Raw genomic sequence first — 24028 nt, forward strand, 5'->3', positions numbered from 1 at the left:
GGCTCCTTAAAATCGATTTCGGAAACTCTTCCCAAACGAGAGGAGTAGCGCTAAATTCGATAGTTTGATAACTCGGATTAGGGTTCATTGAGACGGAAATCACGTTATTGGCCTCCGGGCGCCTTCCCAGAGTGCTAGCACTGACCGCGGATCCCACTGTGGACGCGCTAAACCGATTTTATTAGATCTGTTTTGTAATATCGGTTTAAGCTAATTCGAAATAATCGTGCAGTGTAGACGTACCCAGAGTCTCACTGTAGTGCCTAGTGAGTATTTTCCTTAGTAGACAATCATCTCTCATGTCTTTGCGCAGCAGATCAGGAAGAAAAGAAAATGTAATCCATCGGAAGCTACAGGGAAATCAATAGGCAAACCCCCTTCCAAAAAAATCTTTGTGCCAATGTTGCTTTTTTTTAAAACTGGCATATTTCACACATGAGATGGCACTTTCTCAGGGACGCAATACCTGTACTTACTGCTTGTAATGGTTCTGTAAAGCTTAAACATTTGGGACTCGAGTGAAGTGCTATTATAAATCCCCAAACTGAAAATCTTTGTTTCAAGAACTAATTGAGGTAGCTAAATAATGTTGTTACCTATCACATAACCAAACCTAATAGTCTTTAAAGCAAGGTGCTGCAAGGGGGATCAAAATTAGCATTAGAATGGGATTGTAACTGCAGCCTTAATGTGTGGAAGCCATCGCCTATCCGTAGTTTTTGTGCACAGCTGGGACAAGAAACCAAATCCTCCTACATCCCAGAAAACAGGCCTGTGCCACTTAGCTAGCAGAGCTCTGGTTGCTCATTGCTGATAGAAATTTCCTTCCTTTTTTTCTTATGTGCAACTAGCCAGTAGAGGGCAACATGCTCACATACACAATGCACTGTTCAGTTCCCATTGAAGTAAATAGTGGTGATGGGGAAATGCAAAATCCCACTGACCTCCATGGGACCAAGATTGGCTCCCAAAATGTTCTCACACAAATTTAATTTTATTTATCAACTACTGTATTGTTCAGATACAGCCAGCACAGAAATTTTCAGTGAGAGGTAACTAATATATGAAGTTCAAAGGAAGTAGAAATAGGCCATTTTGAGATGGAGGGAGAGTTAAGTGTTTAACTGGTAAAATTTCAAGTATGGGATGACTTGTTAATCTGTAACTCAAAAACAGCTTGATGAATTTTCTGCAGGCTTTGAAGAACACTTTTCCTTAGCCTAAAATGGCCATTTTTACTTAGCAGGCAAACTCAGGTTAATGTAGATTAACATGAAAATCAGTTTGGGTATAGGTGTTAATTTAGCACGTTTTCCGCCCTCTGTGAAATTCTGGCTCCCTTCAGTGATGGTAGCTTCCACAGTATCTTATGGTGTGTTAGCCCCAGCATTCAATTTGTGATTACTAAGTGTTTTTTATAATGTAGAGAGAGACACCAAGCTGCTTTCAGAACTGCCATAATGTTTTGTCCCCACTTACTTGTTATCTGAACCCTCAGGCTGTTCCAATCCAGCCTCAGTAAATAGTTTTGTTTATGTAATCACTGGCATGGATGAGCCATTTAAATCTGGCACTGGATCTGCTGACATAATACCTAATTCTGAGTCCAGTGTACAGTTGTATCAAATTATCATACACACAACTCGTTCAATTGCTCATCTCACCTGCAGTCGTCTCTGAATAAAGTTTATCAATAATTATTCACTTTGAACATCCTATTTTATTGAGAGCATGGTAGTCTAAAGTACCCTCTTGGTTAATTATGTGCATTAATTTATACTCAAGTGCCTTATTTTGTTGTCTTTATTCTTCATAGCCTCCTCAGCACAGCAAGTATAAGACATACATGTGCCGAGACATGAAGCAGAGAGGAGGGTGTCCTCGTGGAGCCAGCTGCACCTTTGCACACTCACAGGAGGAATTAGAAAAGTAAGAGTGCCCTGTATAGTGAAAACCTTTCTTTGCCTTTTTCCCCTGCCATTAGCAATGGAAGCCATTTATCACAATTCTAAGAATGAGGAAGGGGGTGGGTAGGTGTGTTCTACCAGTTAAGAAGTTTTTCTGGTGCTTTCTTAAACTCTCAATCAACAGGCTTTCTTTTAAGATTTTGAGCTTGACATATACATAGTTCTGAATGTAGAATTCAGGTTTTGCCTTGTTTGGCAGTAATAAAGCTATGAACAGTTGAAAATCACATAGCATGCATACATAGTGCATTGTTTTTGTTCCTGATTTTAAACATACTTCCAAATTGTACTGCTTTGACTGTTCCCAAGTGTGTCTCTTGTTACCTCAATTTTATAGTCAGGTGAGAGAGGTAGGTTGGAGCTGGTAATTCTTCAGATCTTCAGCACTTTCTTGGTCTTGTACCTCAAGCCTTTACACCACCTTGAAGAGCTTGAAACTCAGGGTTAACCCTGCTCAGAGTTCTCTGCTTGCAATAGTAACTCTTTTGAACTTGTCATTTACACAATGGCTTGTAAACTATGAAAGCTAATATTACAACATAATGAAATGCCATCTGTGCAAGTGAATCCTGGGATAAATAAATGATAGAAGCTGTAGTTTTAGAGAGCTGAATGTTTGAAAGAGCAGAATTGTGTCTATCTGGTTTGTGTGTTGTGGGGGTTTTTTTTAAACTTTTTAAAAACTAAGCAGCAGTGATGCTTTTAAAGAAGATTAGAATTTCATTCTGTAGTTCAAAATTTATATTTTATATGGTTTATAATTTCTCAATTTTTGCGTTTTGGGCTGAAAATTACTCGTGAGTGTTCTCAGTGAAAGGTAACTCTTTTAACTTGGAAGAATACCAGTTCATATACTCAGAAATGTTACTTCATGGTCATGTTTTAATCTTCTCTTTTAAAATAGAGAAAAAACCAGTGCCACATTTTGATTGTATAAAATTAATGAACCACAACTGTGCCCTCTTTTATACATTAGAATAAGATCTCTTTGGAAGGGGATGCTTTACAGCTTGATAGAATACCATACTCATAGTTTGGAACATAATTATCTTTTGTCTTCAACTGTGTTCTTCTCTACTCCTAACCATGGCTCTACCTGTCATCCTCACAGGTGGTCATGGTATATAGATGAACTTTGATAGATGAAACAGGGAAGAGGCTGAAGTACCCGGATGTAGATATCTCATGTTGTTTGATCAGCTATGACACACAATTAGTAAAAGTCCTATGCTATCATTGTGATGGAAACCATTTTCTTTTCCTTCACTGGCAAAGCTGTTCTAGACAGATGGTATTCTGGTGAATACAGGTTACCTCGGCTCTGAAAGAGTTGAGTATATGTGCTGTTGTTTTTTTTCAGATGTTTTGAAGATGAGGTCTATTATATCCAGACTCATTTGGCAGCTTCAGTGGCAGTAGTTCTGTTTTAGAAGGGGGAAAATATCATCTCGAGTTTCAAATTGTGTGCTCACTTAAGTTCTAAAGGTGGCTGGATAACTTTGAGCTGTGTTTCTGATCTATGCCTTTCCCTTCTGCTGAACTCCAATGAAGAGCTATTCAATTCATTATTGATATTAGAGAGTCAGTGCTTTCCTAAAAGAGGGAAGCAAGGTATCAGCATATCTTAAATGAACTCTTGCTAGAGACCTGCTCAAGAAACTAGCTCCTGTGTAGCCTTCCTTTGTAGAGGAAAATTGTAGTGAAGCAGCTCCGGTGATGCCTGGAGTTCTCAGGCTTCTGTGGGCCCATTCCAAACTTGGTTTCACAACTGCTTATGAGATAGTCAGCACCCTGGTTTCACTGGGATTATCCTCTCTGGCAATGTGCAAAGACCAAGTGTCCATGTTTCACGTATATTAGCTGCCTTTGAGGCTTGGTATATTTGCAGACTACAACAGGGATTCATGGAACTGCCTGAACGGCTTTTTCCTCTGAGCGAAAAAAATACCACCAGAGAGTGGTATTGTGCAACTGCTATTCTTCTTGAAGGCTTTCTCATATGAAGTGCCACAAGGATCCATTCTATCACGTTTTGTTGAATATGAGTGAGACTGTTGGGAACATGAGGTGTTTCAGCCTGCAATGCTTTGTGTGCTAATGAGACTGTTCTACAGCTCCTTTTCATTATATCCAAATGATGTGCACTCTACATTCCCTATCTAGATGAAATTGGGGCTGTCTGGCTGAAGTTTAACCCAGATGAGACCTTCATGATGCTGGCTGGCAGAGGGTTGAGTTACAGCCAGAGGAGATGGAAAAGTTGATGTATGTTCCCTTGACTAGAAGGGTTTGGGCCTGCTTCTGTTAGTGAGCTGTGCATTCTTTCTGTCCTTATGGATCCTCATCTGCTTTTGATGGATTAGTAGTAACAACAAACAGTAATAACAACAAACATCTGAAGACCTCTCAGAAAATTCACTAGTGCAGAATGCAGCTGTCCACTTTTTTTAGTGGCCTTTCTTGCAATCTTGGCTGCAGTGGTGAGTCTGCATTAGCTTCTGACTTTGCTTTTGGGTGCAATTCAAGGTGCTAGTTTTGATTTATAAAATCCTTTTAAGTTTTGGAATCTGCCTTTGTAGGAAATTTTTATTGTTCAGTCCCAATAGTAGAGACCAGTTGTTGTGTTTAAGCTAACATACCTCCAGATTTTAATAACTGAGCAGATACCAGGACATCTTTAGTAAAGGGCATTCACCTGGAATTCGCTCTCCGGCCTGGTCCAACAGAGCTCTAGTCTGCTGTTTTTTTTCAGGGCATGCTATAAAGCGCATATTTGCTCAGGCTTTTGCCAGAGGAAGTGGAGTTAGATTTATCTGAGGATGGGGAGGCTTGAATTTTTATCTTTGAATCTTAAGAAAACACTCAGTTTATTTTACAGTGCAAATTATGTGTTGAATATTGTGCATGCGCTTAGGTCTCTCAGCATATATTGCAAATGTCCTAAAACAGAACGTGATCACACAACACTGAGTGAAGTGACCTATTAAGCAAATAGTAGGATAGAAGAGTGTTTTCTTCCCCTGTATTTTTTTCATTCAGTAATGCTGTGTAAATGCACTAGATTGTATACTGTCTATTGTGACCCTTTTCCTAAAACCGTAACTGCACAGATGCAGTAGTTTGAACGCCTGAATGTATGTTGTTCCCATGTAAATGAAGACCCTATTCTTGTAGTGTGTATATATGCAAGGAGAGAACCAAGTTAAGTTTACTGTGGGAATCTTAACTCTGAAATCCCTGGAACACTTTGTCATTTAAAAAACAAACCATCCTTAATATTGCACTTCAACTTATTTTGCATCTTAATATAGGCACATAATCTTTGCTGAATATGTAGTATACATACTCATTCTTCTGAAAGAGAACATTTTGCTAACATTTTGTTCAAATAGCACCAAGAAACTCCAGTCCGCCAAATATTAGCAATAAATTTCTGGCAAAGCTTCAGGAAGCTTGAATTAAAAATTGAAGCTCTTTCTGTAGCACCTATGTGAAAAATCTTGAAACCCAACTCCTTCTAGTTTCTTGTTTCATTTTTTGGTGTGTGATTTCTTTTTCTGAAGATTTCGTAAAATGAACAAACGTCTGGTTCCCAGAAGACCCCTGAGTGCCTCCTTGGGCCAGCTAAATGAGGTGGGCCTGCCTTCAGCAGCTATCCTCTCGGATGAAGGGGCAGTGGACTTGCCCAGTAGAAAATCCTCTGCCTTGTCGAATGGGATTGTGTCTACGGTCAGCACAGGGACGCAGCTTATCTCCCGAGGGACCGACTCCGGCTTTGATTCTGCTCTGAAGCCAGGGAAGATCGACCACCTTAGCAGCAGTGCCCCTGGATCCCCTCCTGACTTGTACGGATCTTCCTAACTATTGTTCGAAGTGTCATTTGTGTAAATGTGTGATGGAGGAAATATAAGGGACAGTAAATCCATTCTAGAAATGAAACAACAATTTTCCTGCCTTGTACCTTTAGTGATTAAAAATGTCCTAGGGGGAAAAAAGATGCTTTACTTCCTGCTTTTTATAAGGAAAAGTGGTGAGAGCCATCAAAAGATACACCTTTGAAATCATACAATGTTTAGACATGTTCAGTATTGAAAGCACATCAAGCTGTATGATGTGGCCTAATCATTATTGATGTCTTCCTTCTACTTTAGGCTGGAGTCTGTCCCCAAGAGCTCTATTTCTGCCTTACCAGTGAACCCCCACCCTGTGCCCCCGAGAGGACCTACAGACCTGCTCACAACGTCCAAGCAACTCCAAATTGTACCACGAGGGTCACAGTTGTATCCTGCTCAACAAGGAAATGTGTTTTATCAGGAACCTAGAGGATCTGCTGCACCGTTTGAGCCATCACCTTATCCACAAGGTAAGAGTGATGGGGTCAGTTGTCCTCTCCCCCACCCTCCCGCAATTGGTTCTGTGCCTGTGCTCCTGCACTCACCAGTGATTTATTTAATCGCCTCAATTTTGGGTTTTCCTGTGGGAGCATGAAGGATAAACGCTTAATGTGCTAACAGCATAGTAAAATGGAAGTCCAACATGGAGAAAAGATGATGTACTTGAGTGGTAGAATTTTTTCTTTCAGTCTAAATAATAAATTTCTTATGTGATAGCATTCAGCCAGTCACATCCAGAGGGGATTTTGTGCCATTAAATGAGAACTCGGTCTTCTGGGTTTTTGTTAAGTTTGCACTCATCCAGCATCATAAATCTCTTTTGTCACATTAAAAAAGTAGATGAGATGAAGTGAAGATCACAAGGTATCGTGGAAAATGGGAACAACAGTAACTTCCCAGTCAGGATATTTATAAGACTTCATTGATGTTAAAATATTTTGAGGTACTCAGATGAAAGGTTCATGGCTGCTGCAGAGCTGTTAGCACCAGAGAAGGATGAATTTGGACAAGGAATGGAAGACATAAGAATAGTTTAGAAAAGAGACCAAAAGGACAGTTCTGGAGGAAGAAGAGAATGATGGGGATGGTAAGGATAAGAGAAGGAAGTATTCCTTTGAAGAGAGGATTCTCATGATTGAACATGAGTCAGGCTGAGGATAAAAAGAAATAAGGAAGGAGAAATTAATGTGAGGGGAAAGAGATGGAAGGAGTTCAATATAGTTTTAGAAAGGAAAGAGAAGGAAGAATAAGAGCAATATAGCCAGAGCAACAGATTAAAATGTATAATATTTTACTTCATGTACAAATGGGAAATCTGAGTAATCCATTTGACAGTGACCCCTTTGTTTACATATGGGACACTGCTCTGTAAAGTCTAGAGTTTTTTTTTTTTTCCCCATACCAGTTCCAGTCCTAAAAGGCTCCACCCTCCATTTTAGCCCTAGATATTCCAGCCCTTCGAGCATTGTCAATTAGGAGAAAAAGGGAGAATTAACACACACAATTATCCCATGATTGTGGAAAGGCTCTTTCCTGCTGGGGTGCTTTTGTCGAGTTATGGACCCTCAACTGAGTTCAAAAACACAGCAGAATCATCTGCACAAAAAGGCAGTCTGCCTTGGGCCCATCCTTCAAGGTGAGGCTAGTGAGCAGGAGCCATCTGAGGAGCTCCTGCTTTCAGTCAGCCTTTCCTCCAGCGGCTAGGGACTGGAGATCTGTTCTCCTCCCTGGTCAGCCACCAACTGTGCTGCATTTCCTCCTCTTTAAGCGCCTCTCTCCAAAGCTTCTTGAAAAATGTTGCTCAGGCTACTTGTGCCCAGAAGAGTGCTAGTCATTGACAGGCAGGATCATTCATGTGAACTTGGAGGGACACCTAATGAGTTCCATCTGCAAAGTTGTGGGAATTATAGTCTTTGGGCCCAGTTGTGGTCTAGGCTGAAGAGAGCAGGCTGCACCTTCTCACCTGTGCTGGACTCCATCTCTAGCTGCTGTGGCTTGTCTCCAGCCATACTGGCTGGTTTGGTTAATTTATACTTCGCTCCCTGGGCTCTCGATCAACCTTTGCATTCTCAAATGTCTTGTGGCTGATTTTATAATGACTTTTTCTTATATGAAAATCTATTATTTATAGCAATAAGATGACAAATGTGTGGTCAAGAAATGACCTGCTGATGCCACTTTTCAAGACAGTTGTAGACTGAAATTTCTAAGAATAAATTGTGGTGAATTGATATGTCCAATCATGTACTGACTTTTTGTATCCTTGTTACATAAATTCAGGTGTGTACTATCCTACTCCATCCTCACAGTGCATGTCTCGTTTTGTCCGACCTCCACCATCTGCTCCTGAACCTGGTGGTCCTTACTTAGACCATTACCCACCCTACCTTCAGGATCGTCTGGTGAATTCGCAGTACAGCACACAGCCACAGCAGTATCCTCCCATGGGACAACCTATGTACCCACATTATGAGAGCCGGCGTGTGTACCCCTCTGCCCAACCATACCAGCGAGAAGAGATTGTCCGAGGAAGCCCCGTGCCCATTGACATTCCACGTGGAGCTGCACCTCCCTACGTACCTGAATCCAGAGACAGATACCAGCAAGTGGAGGGTTATTATCCCGTGGGTCCACATCTCAATCCGATCAGACCATACCACAGAGTACGGTTTTCTATATTCTTTTGTAGTTAGCTCAGAGAAAGAACGTTAAGGGAATTTTTAATTTTGGGGAACTGGGCACTTTCTGAAGGAGATGAAGCACTTTTTAGGAGAATTAAATGTCAAACTCAGACTCCTGAGACACTAAAGCTTATTTCGCTCCACACATGCACAGCTTGTGCCAAATTTTAAAATTCCTGATGGTGACTGATGAAAACTGAGCATTGGTGGTGGTCACTCCTGAAAGAACATAGTTCCATATAAATCATTTCAAGTAAAGAAATGTCATATATTCACATGAAATGCTCAACCCTGACTTTTGTGGCAAAATAAAATTTGAAGATAGTATCTTAAATCTTTTGATTTCAAGTGTAGTGACATGATTGTGACATGGCTGGAAACTGACATCCTCTCTTTATACACACTGCAGATATAGCATGGGCACATGGTAATGTGAGAGATTCCATGCATTGCCTACTCTTGACCTGGAGAGACTGCCTCCAGAATGGGCCAGGAATTCTGCTTTCATGACCATTCTATATTTAGGCCCTTGACTGGGATTGCCAACTGGAGTATCCATGTGTTATGGTTTTGTGTGGACATCAGTCCAGTGAAAACTAGAAAGACCAAATTTGCTGCCCATAAACCACTTGATGAAAATAGTCACTTGCTATATAGCTAGATTCAAATGAGTGATGTCGGGATTAAGGGCTCCGTATCCCATTATCTGCTCCATGAATGAATTTTAAACTTTTCAATTTACCCAGTGTGTAGCTTCATCAAGTCTGAGATCTGATAAATCTGTTCAAGTGGTATAATTCTATTATAAGATATACAATATCCCCAGATATCCTAATTAACTAGGTACGATTATATCCTGCAGAGTTGTACAGCTACTGTACCCCAGGGTGAATGACAGCTTTGGCATTATCCACCTTGGAGTGCACAGCCACTTGAAAGCTAATTACTCCACACCACCCATAAAGGAGTGTGGTTTGCAAGACGAATGTTTGGCCCTTTTGTGAGTTGAGGGTCAAAAAAGCTAGAACACACTGCACTAATGGGGGTCTAATCAGTGTTGGCAGCTGGTGTCTGTTCTGCATTTCTAGGGAAGCTTGCCTTATCATCCATGTGAACTCTCTGTGAATAAGATGCTGCAGTCTCCAGGACAACTTTAATGAGCACTAAATTCAGGCAAAAGTTTAGAGAAGTATCTTGCAAATAGAATTGTTTTGTGTTCCCCCCCCCCCCCCTTTCTTACAATGTGAGCTGTGTTCTGGTGTTAGATATTTTATTTTTTTCACTACTCTTCCTCTTGTAGAGTGGTGATGCTCTGCTTTGTGTATTATGTAAGTTTACTCAACAAGTTGTTTATATTAAAACTTTAGGAGACTTATAACCCACTTCCGCCTCCATCTCAAACCCATCCCAGCCTGGATGAGCTTCATCGCCGAAGGAAGGAAATCATGGCCCAGTTAGAAGAAAGGAAGGTGATCTCCCCACCTCCTTTTGCACCGTCACCCACTTTGACTCACCCGTTCCACCCAGAGGAGGTAAGCTTATTTCTAACCAAGCTTTTGGGTTGTTGATACAGTCATAAATTAGCTTAGGGGTGTGACGGTTTCCCCCCAGAGGTGCCTCCTGGAACAGGGATACCACTGAGCCCACCTAGGCTTTCTTTACACTGTAGTGCTTTGACAGGCCCTCAGGGCCCCTCCAATGCACATACAGGTAGGGACATGCAGCTGCAGCTACACACATGCTGAGATCAGCTCTGCATAGGAATGCTCAGCTAAGGTTCCTTTCAGTTCCTATGGCATGCACCCACTCCATCCGCACAGTGTAAGCTCATGAAATTTGCCCCCTCCCTCAGTGTTGAAGATATGCAATAGCTTTCTGCCCCCAGTTGTGATTTCCACGTACTGGTTTTAGACAAAACAAAAACAAGCTTATTAACTAGAAAAGATAGATCTTAAGTGGTTTGGTAAGGGGTAGCAAACAGATCAAAGCAGATTGTGTTTTTGTTTATTTGCTAGGTAATCTAAGTTTAATATATTAAAGGGATTGGATATGAGCAGCAAATTGTCACCCTAATTGTTGTTTTAGGCAGTTTGCAGGGATTCTTGAGAGCAAGCTGCACTTGCTTGCATCTTAAAACCCCAGATATTCCTTTCACAGGCTAGAAATCCCTCTAGCCTGGGTTCAGCTCTTCTCCCCTCATCCAGTCTCTGTTTGTTTCTCAGGTGTTTCCAGCAATCTTCTTGGGCAGGGAGTCAGTGAAGAACCATGATGATGCCTTAAATGTCTTTTGCATATAGGGGAACCCTTTGTTTCCCCTTTTGGTTCCCGTGCCCAGTCAGTGGAAAAACACTGGTATTCCAAGATGGAGTCCAGTACCAAGTGACTTGATCTCATACCTCTGTAGGGACAAAGCAGCCATGACTCTAAGGATGTTTGTAGCATCCTCAGGAAGGCTCCGGGTGGGAGATTAGGCTCTTCTAAGACCTATTGTTCTCCCTAATGGTCCTTTCCAGCCAGCCATCTAGAGTGAGTGCATTCTGCCTAGTGGGCGTTCTCCAGGTGTAAACGCATTTGTAATAGATGTATAGACAATATTCCTAACTTCAGATACTAATATGATACATGCATACTAGTAGGATAATCATATTCAGTAAATCATAACCTTTTCAATGATATCTCATGTGACCCATCTTGCATAAAATGCATCAGATATGCCATAACCATATCTCAGTAATATTACTGTGAATAATATGGGGCGTAATGCCACAAGGAATATGCAAGGTTAAGAAGTGAGTTTCTTTCACTGATCATGACCTTCTGAAAAGCTAAGATGAGCCTATAGGATAAGAAAGGGTAGATTAACAGGTTAGCACAGTACTGAACAATAATAAATCTCCTAGGATCTTATATTAAACATTTTAGGGAGACCTTTGTGCTCCAGTTATGGAGGTCCATGTGGTGACATCTGAGGAAGACTGTTCTTGGTTCTCCACCAGAACTCTGATCTATCAGTGGTCCTTCGTTACCTATTTATGCAGCCATGAGAGCGATCTTGCTGCATTAATGTGTGGCGGCGCTATTAGATTGTTTAGAATGTCTCTGTTAATGACCAGAATACCATTGCTAGGCTTGGCTTTATTTACACCTGATATGGATAGAATTAAGTAATAAGGCAAGTCTTCAACCAGATCAAGGTCAAAATGTCACCTCTTCTTGCTGTGCAAGAGAGGAGGGGTACCTCAGTGGTTTGAGCATTGGCCTGCTAAACCCAGGGTTGTGAGATTAATCCTTGAGGGGGCCACTTATGGATCTGGGCAAAATCAATACTTGGTCCTGCTAGTGAAGGCAAGGGACTGGACTCGATGACCTTTCGGGGTCCCTTCCAGTTCTATGAGATAGGTATTTCCCAATTTTTTTTTTTTTTTTTTTTTTTTTTTTAAATACTGGGAGTCCAGTCAGGTGATTTGAATTTAACAAATAATATGAAATATAAGTTTGCAGCTTCCTATACTACATCTGGTTGAAGACCTGTCAGCATCTTGCTTGAAGTGAACTGTGTCACAGGAGTCAACAATGCCTGCAATACACCTCCTGCCTTTTACTTACAGAACCAGGTTTTTGTTTTTGTACAGTACTCGGATGAAGACCTGAAAGTAGCTGGGAAATACAAAGGAAATGATTATAGCCAGTACTCTCCTTGGTCGTGTGACACCATTGGCTCCTACATTGGAACCAAAGATGCAAAACCCAAAGATGTTGTGGCAGCAGGGAGTGTAGAGATGGCGGTAAGTTGGGTGCAAGAACGCAAAAAATGTTAAATTGTGAGGGACCTGCTTTATTTATTAGCTAGACTGACTGCAGCATGTGCCTCTTTCTCAGACCAAATGTATCTGACAGTCGGGGATAGTTTTACAGTTGCATCAAAATGCTGTGTTTTCAAAATGAGAAATTGTTCCAAAGCCACAGTATCATTTCTATTTATCTGTTAGTCCTCTTGGTTCTGGGTATAAGTATAAACGAATAGCTCCTACCTGATTTGAAGCCGCTTAGTGGGAGAGATACTAAGATGTTATGTCATCAATTTCTCAACACTAATTTGGAGTCCAGAAATTATTTGTAGTAAGTTCTAATTAGTTGGAGCTGCTCACCTTTTGTTTCCTTCACTGAGATGGAAGAAGACCTGAGGTTTTAAAAACATTTTTTGGGTGCTTTTATGGTCATGGTTCAAGTTAACACTGTTTAGTTGGTTTTTTGCTTTGGGGACTAGCTCAGTTGACAGTCTTTTTTGGGGTCCAGGACCAAGAGAACACCTCAGAGATTTCTCCGAAGTGCTGCAAATGTAACATGATACTGCAGTCTGCTACTGTCCTGAGTGCGTTTTCAGCATTTTTCTGATTCCTCTCTCTTAAACACAATCCAGAGCTGCTATTGACTGGAATTGCTCTGCTTTAAAGGATATGAGAATTCTTAAAAATATAATTTAAAAACACAGTACTGGTGCAGGGGAACAGGAATTAAGTAGTCCAAACAGGCATGCCTCAGTGGTGCTATATTTCTGCATGACTGATTTCGCTAGGAAGATGCCTGCTGGGGTATCACGTTTACTGGGAGCCAGTGATTGCAAGGGAAAAAGGAGGCATGGATCTTGCAATAGTACCACCTTTCCACATGACCCCTAGTTAGGAAAACATTCAGAAGGTGCCGAAATTTGCATTTAGTAAACTTGAAGCAATCACACAGAACCTTAATATTTTTGCTTTTTTGAAAAATGTGTATGAGTAACTCATCTTCATTGCGACTGTCTGTAAATGAAGCAGAAGCCGGTTCTCTTTTTTTTTTGAGAGGGGGTGGGGAGGTGGAGGAATGTTCTTTGTGAAGAATTCTCGTTTCCTCCCCTTTTTTATATATCCCACCTCATTTCTTCACTGTCCTATGTCATGGTGACCTGTCTTAGGACAAAAACAACTGGATGAGACTACTTTTCAGAACTCATCATTCTGTGATATGCTGCTACCAGTATGAATGAGTTTCTCATCTGTCATCTGGCTACCACCTGTCTGACTGACAGGATTTTCTGACCAGCTCCTCCTCCTCTACATACAGGCAAGTTTCCCCAGTTATTCTCCTGCCTTACTGGAAGCAGCTGCACCTAGTGCTTCACTGCTGAGTTGCCCTCCATCTTTCTCACCTTAATGGAGCTATGTGGATTAGGGAAGGGCAGAATTGGTTTACTCCCAGAAAAAGAAGGGTAAGAAGCATCATAAATGCCTTTCCCCTGCAGCTTTGGGCAGCTGGGCCATTTTGTTTGTCCTGCACATTCTCACCATGCAGAATTGCCATTGCTAGGTCTGGGAAGTGGCAGGAGGTATTCTAAATGAAGCAATTGCTTTCTGCTTCAACAGCCCTCTGTGGGACTTGGAAGCTGTCCTGCAGGTCTCCTAAGTTTCTCCCCTGCTTCCCTCCACCACCCAGAAAGACCAGGTCACAGATGGGGGCTGACAAGATATCCTCCACCTTCAGTGTGTCATCCAGTCTCGTGGATGGGAATGGGTGGAATTACTTTTCATCACCACAAAGGAAATTCCTCCATCTGAGCCATGTACTGAATATATAATTAGGGCCTTTGTTGCCTCACTGCTTTCATCCTTCCACTGAAAAAGCTTGGCAAGAATCTCACCATCGGGTTCAAGTGACCTTCTGAGCCCCTTTTTCTGTTGTCCATTCAAGAGACTTCTTTCCTAGGGGCAGGAAAAGCCTCATCCTTCTCTTCTCTCATAGTCTCTCAAAGAGAGTGAGCTAGAATCAGATCTGAACCATCTTCCTGTACTAAGATCCTTTTTCCTTCCTGGAAAACCATAGTAGGGTCATGCCAGAGGAGTGGAGTTACTTGGTCACTCATGTAACGAAACCTTTATCTCTTTGGAACAGAAATCCTATAGGGATGAGCGGGGGCTCATATTTTTCCCGCAAGGGCAGCCTTACTTCCAGATTTTGTATCTACTCCACCCAAAGGTGAACTTACAATTTCCCATTCTGAGTCCAGAGACCTGCCTGAGGACACACTGTATCGTCTTTTGACACCTGGATAGGAAGGTTAAAAGTTCTGTTTAAACAGTTCTTTAGAGTGGGTGCTACTCAAATTACTACTGTAGTTTGTGCCTCATAAACCTCAAGGGCAGCCATCCAGTGCCTCCCAAAGATACCAGGGGACAAAGCAGTTGGCTCCAAACATCCCTCCTCAGTAGGTAGGACATCTCTAAGTGACTTCTTTTTAATTCTCTGAATGGCATGATTCAAGGTTCTGTGCATTTAGGCGTGAGCATCCTGGCTACTCCCTCCCTGGATCAGTTCCTGTGGCAGCTTACCTTCAATGGAATTTGGAGAGGCCATTAATTGATGGGGGCTTCAGCTGCCAAGTTCCAGAAGGGTTGCTTTTGAGATTTGGAAGGAGGGCCACTCACTCCAGTAGGCTGTGCCTCCTCTCCTCCTCACTCTTGTCCCCCACGATTCTCCCTTTCTGTCATAGTAGCCATCCTCCATCTTAGTTTCTTTGTAGATCTTGTTTATCTAGGTGTGGTCATTGCTTGTTCTGAGTTTTTAACTGGAGAAACAGGAAGCCTGTCTGGATGCTGAGAGGAAGGAACCAGGTGCAAAAATCCCATAATCGATAAGCTACCACCTGACAGATACCCTGAGCAAGACTTGTCCATACTGGTGTTGGCACATTCTGGAAGACAAGCAGCAGGGAAAGAGACACTTCAAATATTTTGTTACTGCTGTGGTCAATTTTATTTTTCTTTACCTCTTGTCCAGAACATAGATAGTAAAGGCATGCGTGACCAGCGGTTGGACTTACAGAGAAGGGCAGCAGAAGCTGGGGATGATGACCTCATCCCATTTGGAGACCGGCCAACTGTGTCAAGGTTTGGGGCCATCTCGCGTACTTCCAAAACAATGTACCAGAGTTCTGGCCCCATGCAGGCCATGGCGGTACAGGGAGCTTCCACCAAATCTATCAACATTTCAGGTATAACGGGTACACATGATTATTTTTCTTTTAGCATAGTTTTGTTTTATTAGCGTGGTAGTATAGTGCAGGTAAAAAATGTCTTAGGAAATATTTTATCAGACTCTTCAATGGTACCTGGTGCTACCAGGTTCTGATTGATAAATTATGGATGGAAATGCCAGTTGGCATTGTGTTTCATACATGCATACTCCACCTGTTTTTCCTACAAGGGTTACTGTACTTGCAGGGAGCTGGGGAATGATGATGACTTTTTTTTTAACTATCTGAACGTATGCTGTATATGAGAGTTCAGGCATAGCATTCATATGGAAAAAGCATTTTGGTGGTTAAACTAATCTTTCTTCCCAGCTATTACGGATATTCTTTGCAACCTATATACCAATCTATTGGATTATATATGGGATAGTTCTGTAACTCAAAGCATTGTAACATAGCATGTGTTATCTGGGTAACTCCTTCGGTTCTTTTGTAGATTACAGTCCATATGGAACTCATGGCGGCTGGGGAGCTTCTGCATATTCACCCCACCAAAACATACCTTCTCAGGGACGTTTCAGTGACAGGTGGGAATGTCTGTCTCATGCACACGCTCACCCTTTTTGTCTGTACTTATTCTGTTTATAGTAATTTCTTCTTTACCAAACTTAGTAAAGTTATTTTCTTTCCAGTCCCTTTCCTGCCCCTCGAAGGGAGAGATTGTCCATGTCAGATGTGGCCAGTCACGGGAAACCCTTGCCGTCAGCTGAGAGGGAGCAGCAGCTCAGGCTGGAACTGCAGCAACTAAATCATCAGATCAGCCAGCAGACACAATTACGAGGACTGGAGGTTGGTACCTGTGCCCTGGAAGGGGTATGAGAGAGCAGGAGAGAGATGGAGTTAGCAGATTTGCTTACTGGAAGCCAGAGATTCTTCTCTCATATTGACCATAGTACAAAAATTTAAATCCATGATACCTGACATCAGGACTTCCTAGCACTTCAGCACAAAGGAAAAACCCTTGACAGTTTAGCAGCAGCAACTGAGGACTTGCTTGCTCTTATGTTTTTTTTTAAATTTAATTTGTAGTCTAAAGAGAGCATACCGTTTGTGTGTTCATGTCTACTTGCTTTTTCTCTCTCATGGTCTTTTCTGGACCCAATTATTTGTAAGCAAATAAAGCTCTTGGCTTTTCACATTTTGAGTGAATCAGACTCTACCTGTTGCAAGTTAAACCCTTTTTGTGTGGTGTTTGGCTTTGTACTGTAGCCCTTTTCTTCCTAAACAGCACAAGCCACAAAACTGAACAAAATAGATGTTAAAATATTTTAACTTTAGAATTCAAAGCTGAGCTTTTATTTTTACTTAAAATGAGTGTAATTTCTGCACAGAGGGATGGTATGGGAAGTGTATATTTGTAAAAGGAACAATGAGCAGTATGTATTATGTGATAAACTCAGGACATACAGCTGCAAGGGAAGGGCAGAATTCAGTCCCAGAGGGTCAAAAGGCCCTCCTCCCTATCAACTGGGGGGTAATTACGGGTCAATGAGGTTCAGCTGAGAAAGGGTTACCAAGGTATCAATTAGAATCAGCTGCGGGGGAGCCTCAGCTGAGGTTATTTAGGATCAGCTGATTCTAACTTAGGGCTGCCTGAGATTTTTTTTAAACCCTTCCCTGGGAGGAAGATGAGGGGAGAGTGCAGAGAGAGAAGGAGCCCTGCTGCCAGGAGTGTAGGAGCAGCAAGACAGCAAGCCTCACCAGGAGCAGAGGCAGTATTCTCTCCCACAAGGGAGAAAGACTCTCAAAAGAACTGGGGAAGATACTGGGAGCAGACTTCCCTGTGTCCCAAGGGGGACCAAATTACCCAAGCCTGTCTCACCAGGGCTAAAAGCAGTGGAGGCTGGGGAAACGGGGAAGGTGTCTTGCCACAATAGCTTGATTTCATTTTATGGGACCTTGTGGTAGGAGAGAGTTGTGAAACAAAATTAAGCAATTCTTGCTGTAGGAAAGCTTAGTTACTGTACTATTGACCCTTTTCTGAAAGGGAATGCCTTATCTTCCTACAGAAAGCAACGGAGAACTACTCTAAGACACCTCCCCTCTAGTCAGATTGAGGTTTCTCTCAGCAAGGATCATTGTTCGTTAAGAAGTCTTTGCTCTAGTAAGAGCTTGGTTCCTAAAGCAGGAGTTCATTGTGCATTTATTAGGTGTTCATGGCACTCACAATGTCTGAATGGCAATGACAGTTTCAAGAAGCACACATTTCCCAGTTACTTGAAAAGTGACTTGTTTGTGTTCTTGTGCTCTTATTCAGGACAAGAGGGAAATTGTATTTAAATTGTGCATGCTTGCCTTTGCTGGTGCCTTAATGGAGGAGTATTGGAAAGTTTCAAAACCTGTACCTGGCTTCGCTGCCCACATGCCACTATAATTGATCTTGATTGTCTTACATCCTAAATGGTTAAATGTTGAACATTAACTATAAAACCTTGAGAGCAAAGCTGCTGTTCAGGTCACAGGAGCTTTAGCTGTCATGTTTGTTTCTAGATGCAACTAGTTTTTTATAATCCAGGAGGCATCTCCCATTTAAGTACTAGATGGGTAGGTCAAAGCTTTGGGTATAAACCAGCCCTGGCCACGTACGTTTTACTGTAAATAAGTGTCTTTGCTAACTGTAGATCAGTAATCTGTGATTACTGTAAGGAAGGATGGTCCTGCAATTAAAGTACAGAACTGGCACTCAGTCTTGTGCTCTGCTTTTTGGATTTCCCATTTAATCACTGTGTGACCTTGAGCAAGTCACTTGATCTCTCTGTGCTTCCACACTTCCTCACATGGGTTGGGAAGAACTATTCATTGTCTGTACTTGCATAGCACCTCCCATCTTAGGATCTTCAAACAATTTTATAAAAGTAGTAATATTGTAACTACCTTTTAGTTATATTGTAGGGACTTCGTGCTCTCTACTGTAGCAAAGCCCTTTGCTTCTTATTCCAAGGACGTGGGTTTGCTTATGTTTCAGGAATTTTTGTTGAGCAAACAGTTCACAAACAAAAATTTACGCCTAGGAATGTGTTATGGCTTCATTTGCAAATGAAAAATAAACATCAGGGCACAACAACCCTTACTAGGGTTAATTTGTCACAATATTAAAATAACTGTATGTTAAATACTGACATCTTTTTTTAAAAAAAGCAGTGCAAAAGAAGACCTTTAACTGGATGTAAGAGAGACCCCTTGAAATATTGTTGGAAGTGCTTTCAAAGTCATGACATAATAACTCATGTAAGGGGAGGGAAGGCTTGGGTTTTGCAGCTAGGCAATGCTCCTGAATTACAGCCTGGTCCAACTCTGCACATGGGTTGTTGTGTGCTCAGTTGTGTATGTGCTTGGCTTTATGCATTTAGGCTGTTAATAACAGGCTGCTGTTGCAGAGGGAGGCGACCACCCTGGCAGGCCAGCCACAGCCACCACCTCATAAATGGCCTGCAATGATCTCAAGTGAACAGCTGAGTATGGAACTGCACCAGGTGGAAAGGGAAATCGGGAAGAGAACCCGTGAGCTGAGCATGGTGAGTGCTGTGGGTGTGGGACGTGGCAAGGTGGACTGTAGAGCTGCTTGGTTGGCTGCAGCACATTAACCCTTGCCAGTAAGGCTCTATGCTGGGTTACTGCTACCAGTGTTAGTCATTTCCCTGTCACCATTTTATTAGTCAAAACCTCTAGGTTAGTAGTATTTTGTGTCCAGGATTTGAATTCTAATGTGCCTAAAATATTCAACTTCATTGTTGTAGCCTTTTGAAAACAAAAGTAGGATTAATTTTGTAATTGGGCAGGTAACTACAAACTTTGTGGCAAATTGCTGTCCAAGTTCCTTTGGTTTTAAATGTAGCCTTTCAGCTGACTACAACACATACTGTAGTGTAACATGCATAAGAATTTTGCCTTCCATTCAAGAGAAGGCCAGTGTTCAGTACCTGGCCTGTGGTGTTAAAGTTCTTGGTCTTTGCTTCACAGTGTATGAATCATTCCTATCTTTTGGGAAATTCGGTATCCTGCATGGATGGACAGATCCTTCTGAATCTGTATTTTCTTGTCTCTTGGCTTTTGTGCAGTGCTTTGTGCAAGATTTACAGGCATTCTCTTCTGTTCCCATTGAATGAAGCCACAGAATTTGTACAATGTGAAACAATATTTTCTGTCCTCTTCTTTCAAAGGAGACCCAATCTTCACTGGACATGAAAAGCAACTTGGGCACCAATAAACAGACAGAAAATGGACAACTGGAACCACAAAGCAAGGTTCCAGCTGAGGACCTCACACTGACGTTCAGGTAACAGGAGTTTCCACTGGTCCTTAGAGTATAAGTTAGTCAGGGCTGTCTCTTTGGAATACAAAGAGCATCAGATACCTGTTGCTTTTGTGTCATTTTTATATTGAGTATACATTAGTGAAGAATGGAATTATTCAATGTATAGTATTACCGTGAATTTGGGATGATTTCAGCCAAGTGGAGGAATGAAATGAAGGGGAGGTGTTGGGGGGGGGGGGTGAATTGTTAACTAGTCCCACATAAAACAAATTACTCTATTCTGGTTTTAATAGCAGGAATATTTTGGGGGCATTTGCTGTGAAATGGGGATGTTTTATGAAGATACTGAAAATCAGGGCAAAAATCAGCTGTTGCAGCTACATGGAGCTTCCAGTGGTGATTGATCTCTGTATGTGTCTTGAATTAGGACTGCATTTACAGTATAAACAAAAAAGCATTACAATATGCTGTTGGCTGGAATGTTATAGGTCTGCACATCTCAGGAGTTTTATAAGCATTGGTTACAACAGTAGTAAGGTCATTACTTCAGATGTAGTTGAACTAGAAAAGACTACAGTGGCTTCTCTCCACTGTGAACAGAAGGGCACAAGCTTTGCAGTTGTCAGTAAAACTAGTCTGTATAATTTCAGTTAGATAATTTAAGTATTGATATTAGCTCAGTGGTTGGAAATCAGTGAAGATTTTTAGTTAGCTTGGTGGTCAAGTTAAACACCAGCTATTACAGATTCTTGAATTATTTTGCACAGCGGGTAAGCAGAGGGACAGTGCTGAATCGGTGATGTAAGGGTGCTGTATTCACACTTAATTTTCTTTACCATGTAATTTAGAAGTTATTCTGATCTCTACAACTAACTGGAAAAAATAATAAATCACTAAAATATTAAAATTATTTGCATCCTAACAGACACTCAAATGTCAAAACAGTAGGATCCTAAATTGCTGATAATAGCACCACTTTGTTGGAGTCTAATGGAGAGAACATAGAGATAATTTAGCTGTCCAGAGAAATTAGAGACCTTCAGAGTGGTTGAGGTACCATAAATTAAATTCAATGATTTAATTTAAAAGTAGCCAAACCTTTTGTAGTTTAGCCAGTTAAAATATAAAACGAAGATTTCTTCCCAGTTTTTTTTAGTAGAGTCCTCACTTTCCCCTTTCTCAGCCCTGCACAATCTGCTGTAGTCTGTCATGAAACGGAACCACTGGAGGGAAGTATTAGTACAATGGCAGTTTCCATCTGCACTGTGGAAATAATGAAACAGCGAGGGTGACTAGATGTCCCAGTTTTATAGGGACAGTTGTGATTTTTTGGGTCTTTTTCTTATATGGGCACCTATTACCCCCCACCCCCGTCCCAGTTTTTCGCATTTTACTGTCTGGTCACCCTATTTGGAAATGATTTTGGGCGGGGGAGGCACATTAAATACTAAGTTTATGCAATGTACAATTTGAATGGTGGTTAATTCTATATGTATTTCATAAAATGGATACTATTGAGTGCTGTTACAGAAACTGTACAGTTTTTCTTTTATTGTGTTGTTTGTTTTCCACTATCTTTAATGTATATTTTTTCTGATCTGGTGAGGTCTTCATGAGAAGTAAATAGGCACAAGCTTGCCTTGTACAATGAATCTATCTCGTGAAATTGTCACAGATGGTCATTGTGACACTGGAGCAACAATAGTCAGGGCCTTGTACAGTTTTTTTTTTTAAAATCTGTTTATCCTCCTTTTCTCCTTCCGCATCCCTCCTTCCACAGTGATGTTCCAAATGGATCAGTCTTGACGCAAGAGAACATCAGCCCCCTGTCAAACAAGACCACATCTCTGAACCTGTCAGAGGACCCAGAGGGGGGAGGAGACCACCAGGACTCCCAGAGAACAGGAGTTGCACCCGCCTCTTCTCCATGAAGTGAGGAAAGCATCCCTCCCAGAGTTTCTTTTGGGGAGGAGAAGTTGGTAGCTTCCATCATGCTTCCCTCTAAAGGTGGTCAGAGAAACGCAGAAGCAGCAGCACAGGAGGTCCGGAGGCAATGTGCACAAACACCACTACTAGAAACAAACCCTGCACATAGTTCACATTAATGCGTTTTTTAATTAAAAAAAAAAATTAGCAGTATCTGCAAGCAATTCAGATTAAATTTGTTTTTGTTCTGTGAATGAACTTTATTTTAATAACTTCGGACGCCTTGGATACAGGGCTTTAAAAAAAAAGATATTATATATATATACTCTGTTTGATTAATTGTATGATCTTAATGAAGTAGGTTTTTTCTTTTACTTTGGTATTATTACATACCCAGTGTATAATTCCTTACCACCTCCACTCCCTTTCACCTGAGAACAACGTTGGCCGCCTCCTGGTATGAATTTAAAGGTGAATGAGGGATATAGGGTGGAGGGAGGCTATGAATTACAGTGTCAGAAAACATGCAGCAAACATCAGTAGGTTTTTAAAATGAATTTCTTGTAAGTAGGAGTTCTCCAACGCCTACACTACCTTTCTACTTATACCCATTAGCTTTTAGCCACAGTTGATGCAATTGTTTCAGCTCAGTGAAAGCATTCCATAATATCCATCCCACTGCAGCATGTATCCCCAAGGCTATTATTTAAGTAGTAGCAAAAAGAATCTAGTGTATGCACATTACGTTTATTTAACTAGGAACTGATATGACATTGTATTTTGTGGTTGGGATTAGAGTTCAGCAAAGGACAGAGGGCCTCAACTAGTTGAGACCTGGATGTTTCAGACTTCCAGAAGAGATTGAAGAAATTAGTTGTCCGGCTCCTGAGCTGCTTGGCCAGCCAGCAGTTGGCACTGAGCAACACGACAGAGGCACCAAAAAGTTTCCATCCCTTGCAATAGGAAGGTAAAAAGAGAAAGAACACAGATTTTAAGGAAGGAAAATAACTGAAAACTAGCTTGCGAAGACTCTTTTTTTTTTTTTTTTTCATCAGCCTCTATTTAGAAAGATGGAAGTTTCCTTTGTTAGGGGATATGAAGATAGTCTTTTATAAAGGGTCTTTTTTGTAGCCCAGCCTTTTCCAATCATGATAGCATCTAGGGTTGCTTCAGAAAGGGCACTGACTACCTGTTATGCACCCGATCCAAAGCCCACTGGAGTCAGTCAGTGAAAAAACTTCCCTTGACTTCTGTGAGCTTTGGAACAGGCCTTCCATTTGTCCTTTTTAAAAAAAGTATTTCAATTATAGCTTTTTTGCCCTTACTGCTAATTACTGAGCTGCTTGTGTCTTCTGCTTTTATAATCTGCCACCTCTGGCCTGCAGTTTATTTATTTGTGGTGTCAGTGAAGGCTTCTCATGGGAAGAGGAAGAGAACTTTTGTTTACATGCACAAAACTTGGCAATTAGCAAAAGTAGAGGAGGGCAAGTGTAGAAGTAATAGTAATGCTTGGTAAGATCCAGGCATACCAGAATTGGACAGCAAAGACTGGAAATTCAGCTGCTGCTCTTTAGCCTTGTCTGTCATTGCTCCATGGAATCCTTTCAGAAGCCAGCATTTCTTCTCTGTAGGAGAAAAGTTGCATCCAGAAATGCCACTTCTGGTCCAACAGTGATCCTGCCAGAAGCATTTGGAATACTTGAAAGCCAGGATTTTGTTGTGACCTATGTCATTTGCTCAGTTTCCCAATGGAGGTGCGTAGGTGGAGATGATAACCTGAATGGAAGCAGTTTTAAGAAGTCACAAGCCTTTCACTTCTGTGTGGTATCATTCCACTGAGAAGTTCCTCTTAACAGGCACAAAAATCAGTGAGGGTTTGCTCTTGCTGCATGTATTTTGACCCTTTCTGCCGGCACTGAATTGAGCCCCTCTGAATAGAAAACTCAGTGGAGAAGAGTCTGTTCAGTGTTGCTCCCTCCATGCCCGTCTGGCCTGCTTTTTGTTTTTCTTTCTGGATTAGACTACTAAATCAGAAAGCACTGGTTATGTAATAAATTTATTGCATTGCTTTGGTTGGGTAAAAGCAAGAGTTAATACTTTTCTTGTTTAGTTGTTTCTTAACCCTTAACTCCTGCTGAGGTCATAGGAACCTTGGACTAAGCTTTGCATCCATTATACTGTTAATTTAAACAAAATGGGGGAGGGGGTAGATACAGTCCCACTATTGCCTACCAGTAGAA

At 41.5% G+C, this 24028-nt stretch overlaps 1 protein-coding gene and 1 long non-coding RNA gene across 8 annotated transcripts in view; both read left to right on the forward strand.

Annotated features, from left to right (window-relative positions):
• RC3H1 (ring finger and CCCH-type domains 1) overlaps positions 1-22012 on the forward strand; it is a 97631-nt gene extending 75619 nt beyond the window's left edge. For 2 of the 7 annotated variants that reach the window (XM_032806080.2, XM_075067919.1), the window contains exons 9-20: positions 1817-1929; positions 5531-5812; positions 6119-6330; positions 8141-8523; positions 9909-10073; positions 12156-12326; positions 15355-15568; positions 16044-16134; positions 16261-16396; positions 18958-19122; positions 19768-19883; positions 21643-21884. In XM_032806080.2, the coding sequence (XP_032661971.1) occupies positions 1817-1929; positions 5531-5812; positions 6119-6330; positions 8141-8523; positions 9909-10073; positions 12156-12326; positions 15355-15568; positions 16044-16134; positions 16261-16396; positions 18958-19122; positions 19768-19883; positions 21643-21793 (2199 nt within the window). In that variant the 3' untranslated portion in view covers positions 21794-21884. Of the gene's footprint in view, positions 1-1816; positions 1930-5530; positions 5813-6118; positions 6331-8140; positions 8524-9908; positions 10074-12155; positions 12327-15354; positions 15569-16043; positions 16135-16260; positions 16397-18957; positions 19123-19767; positions 19884-21642 lie in introns of all 7 variants that reach the window. The other 5 variants (XM_032806082.2, XM_075067920.1, XM_032806081.2 and 2 more) reach the window with 5 other exon arrangements.
• The window catches only part of LOC116839862 (uncharacterized), a 374064-nt gene that overhangs the window by 274356 nt on the left and 75680 nt on the right, over positions 1-24028 (forward strand). The gene's annotated exons all lie outside the window — the stretch shown is intronic.

The sequence above is a fragment of the Chelonoidis abingdonii genome, chromosome 7 (genome assembly GCF_003597395.2).
Source record: "Chelonoidis abingdonii isolate Lonesome George chromosome 7, CheloAbing_2.0, whole genome shotgun sequence".
Taxonomy (NCBI): domain Eukaryota; kingdom Metazoa; phylum Chordata; order Testudines; family Testudinidae; genus Chelonoidis; species Chelonoidis abingdonii.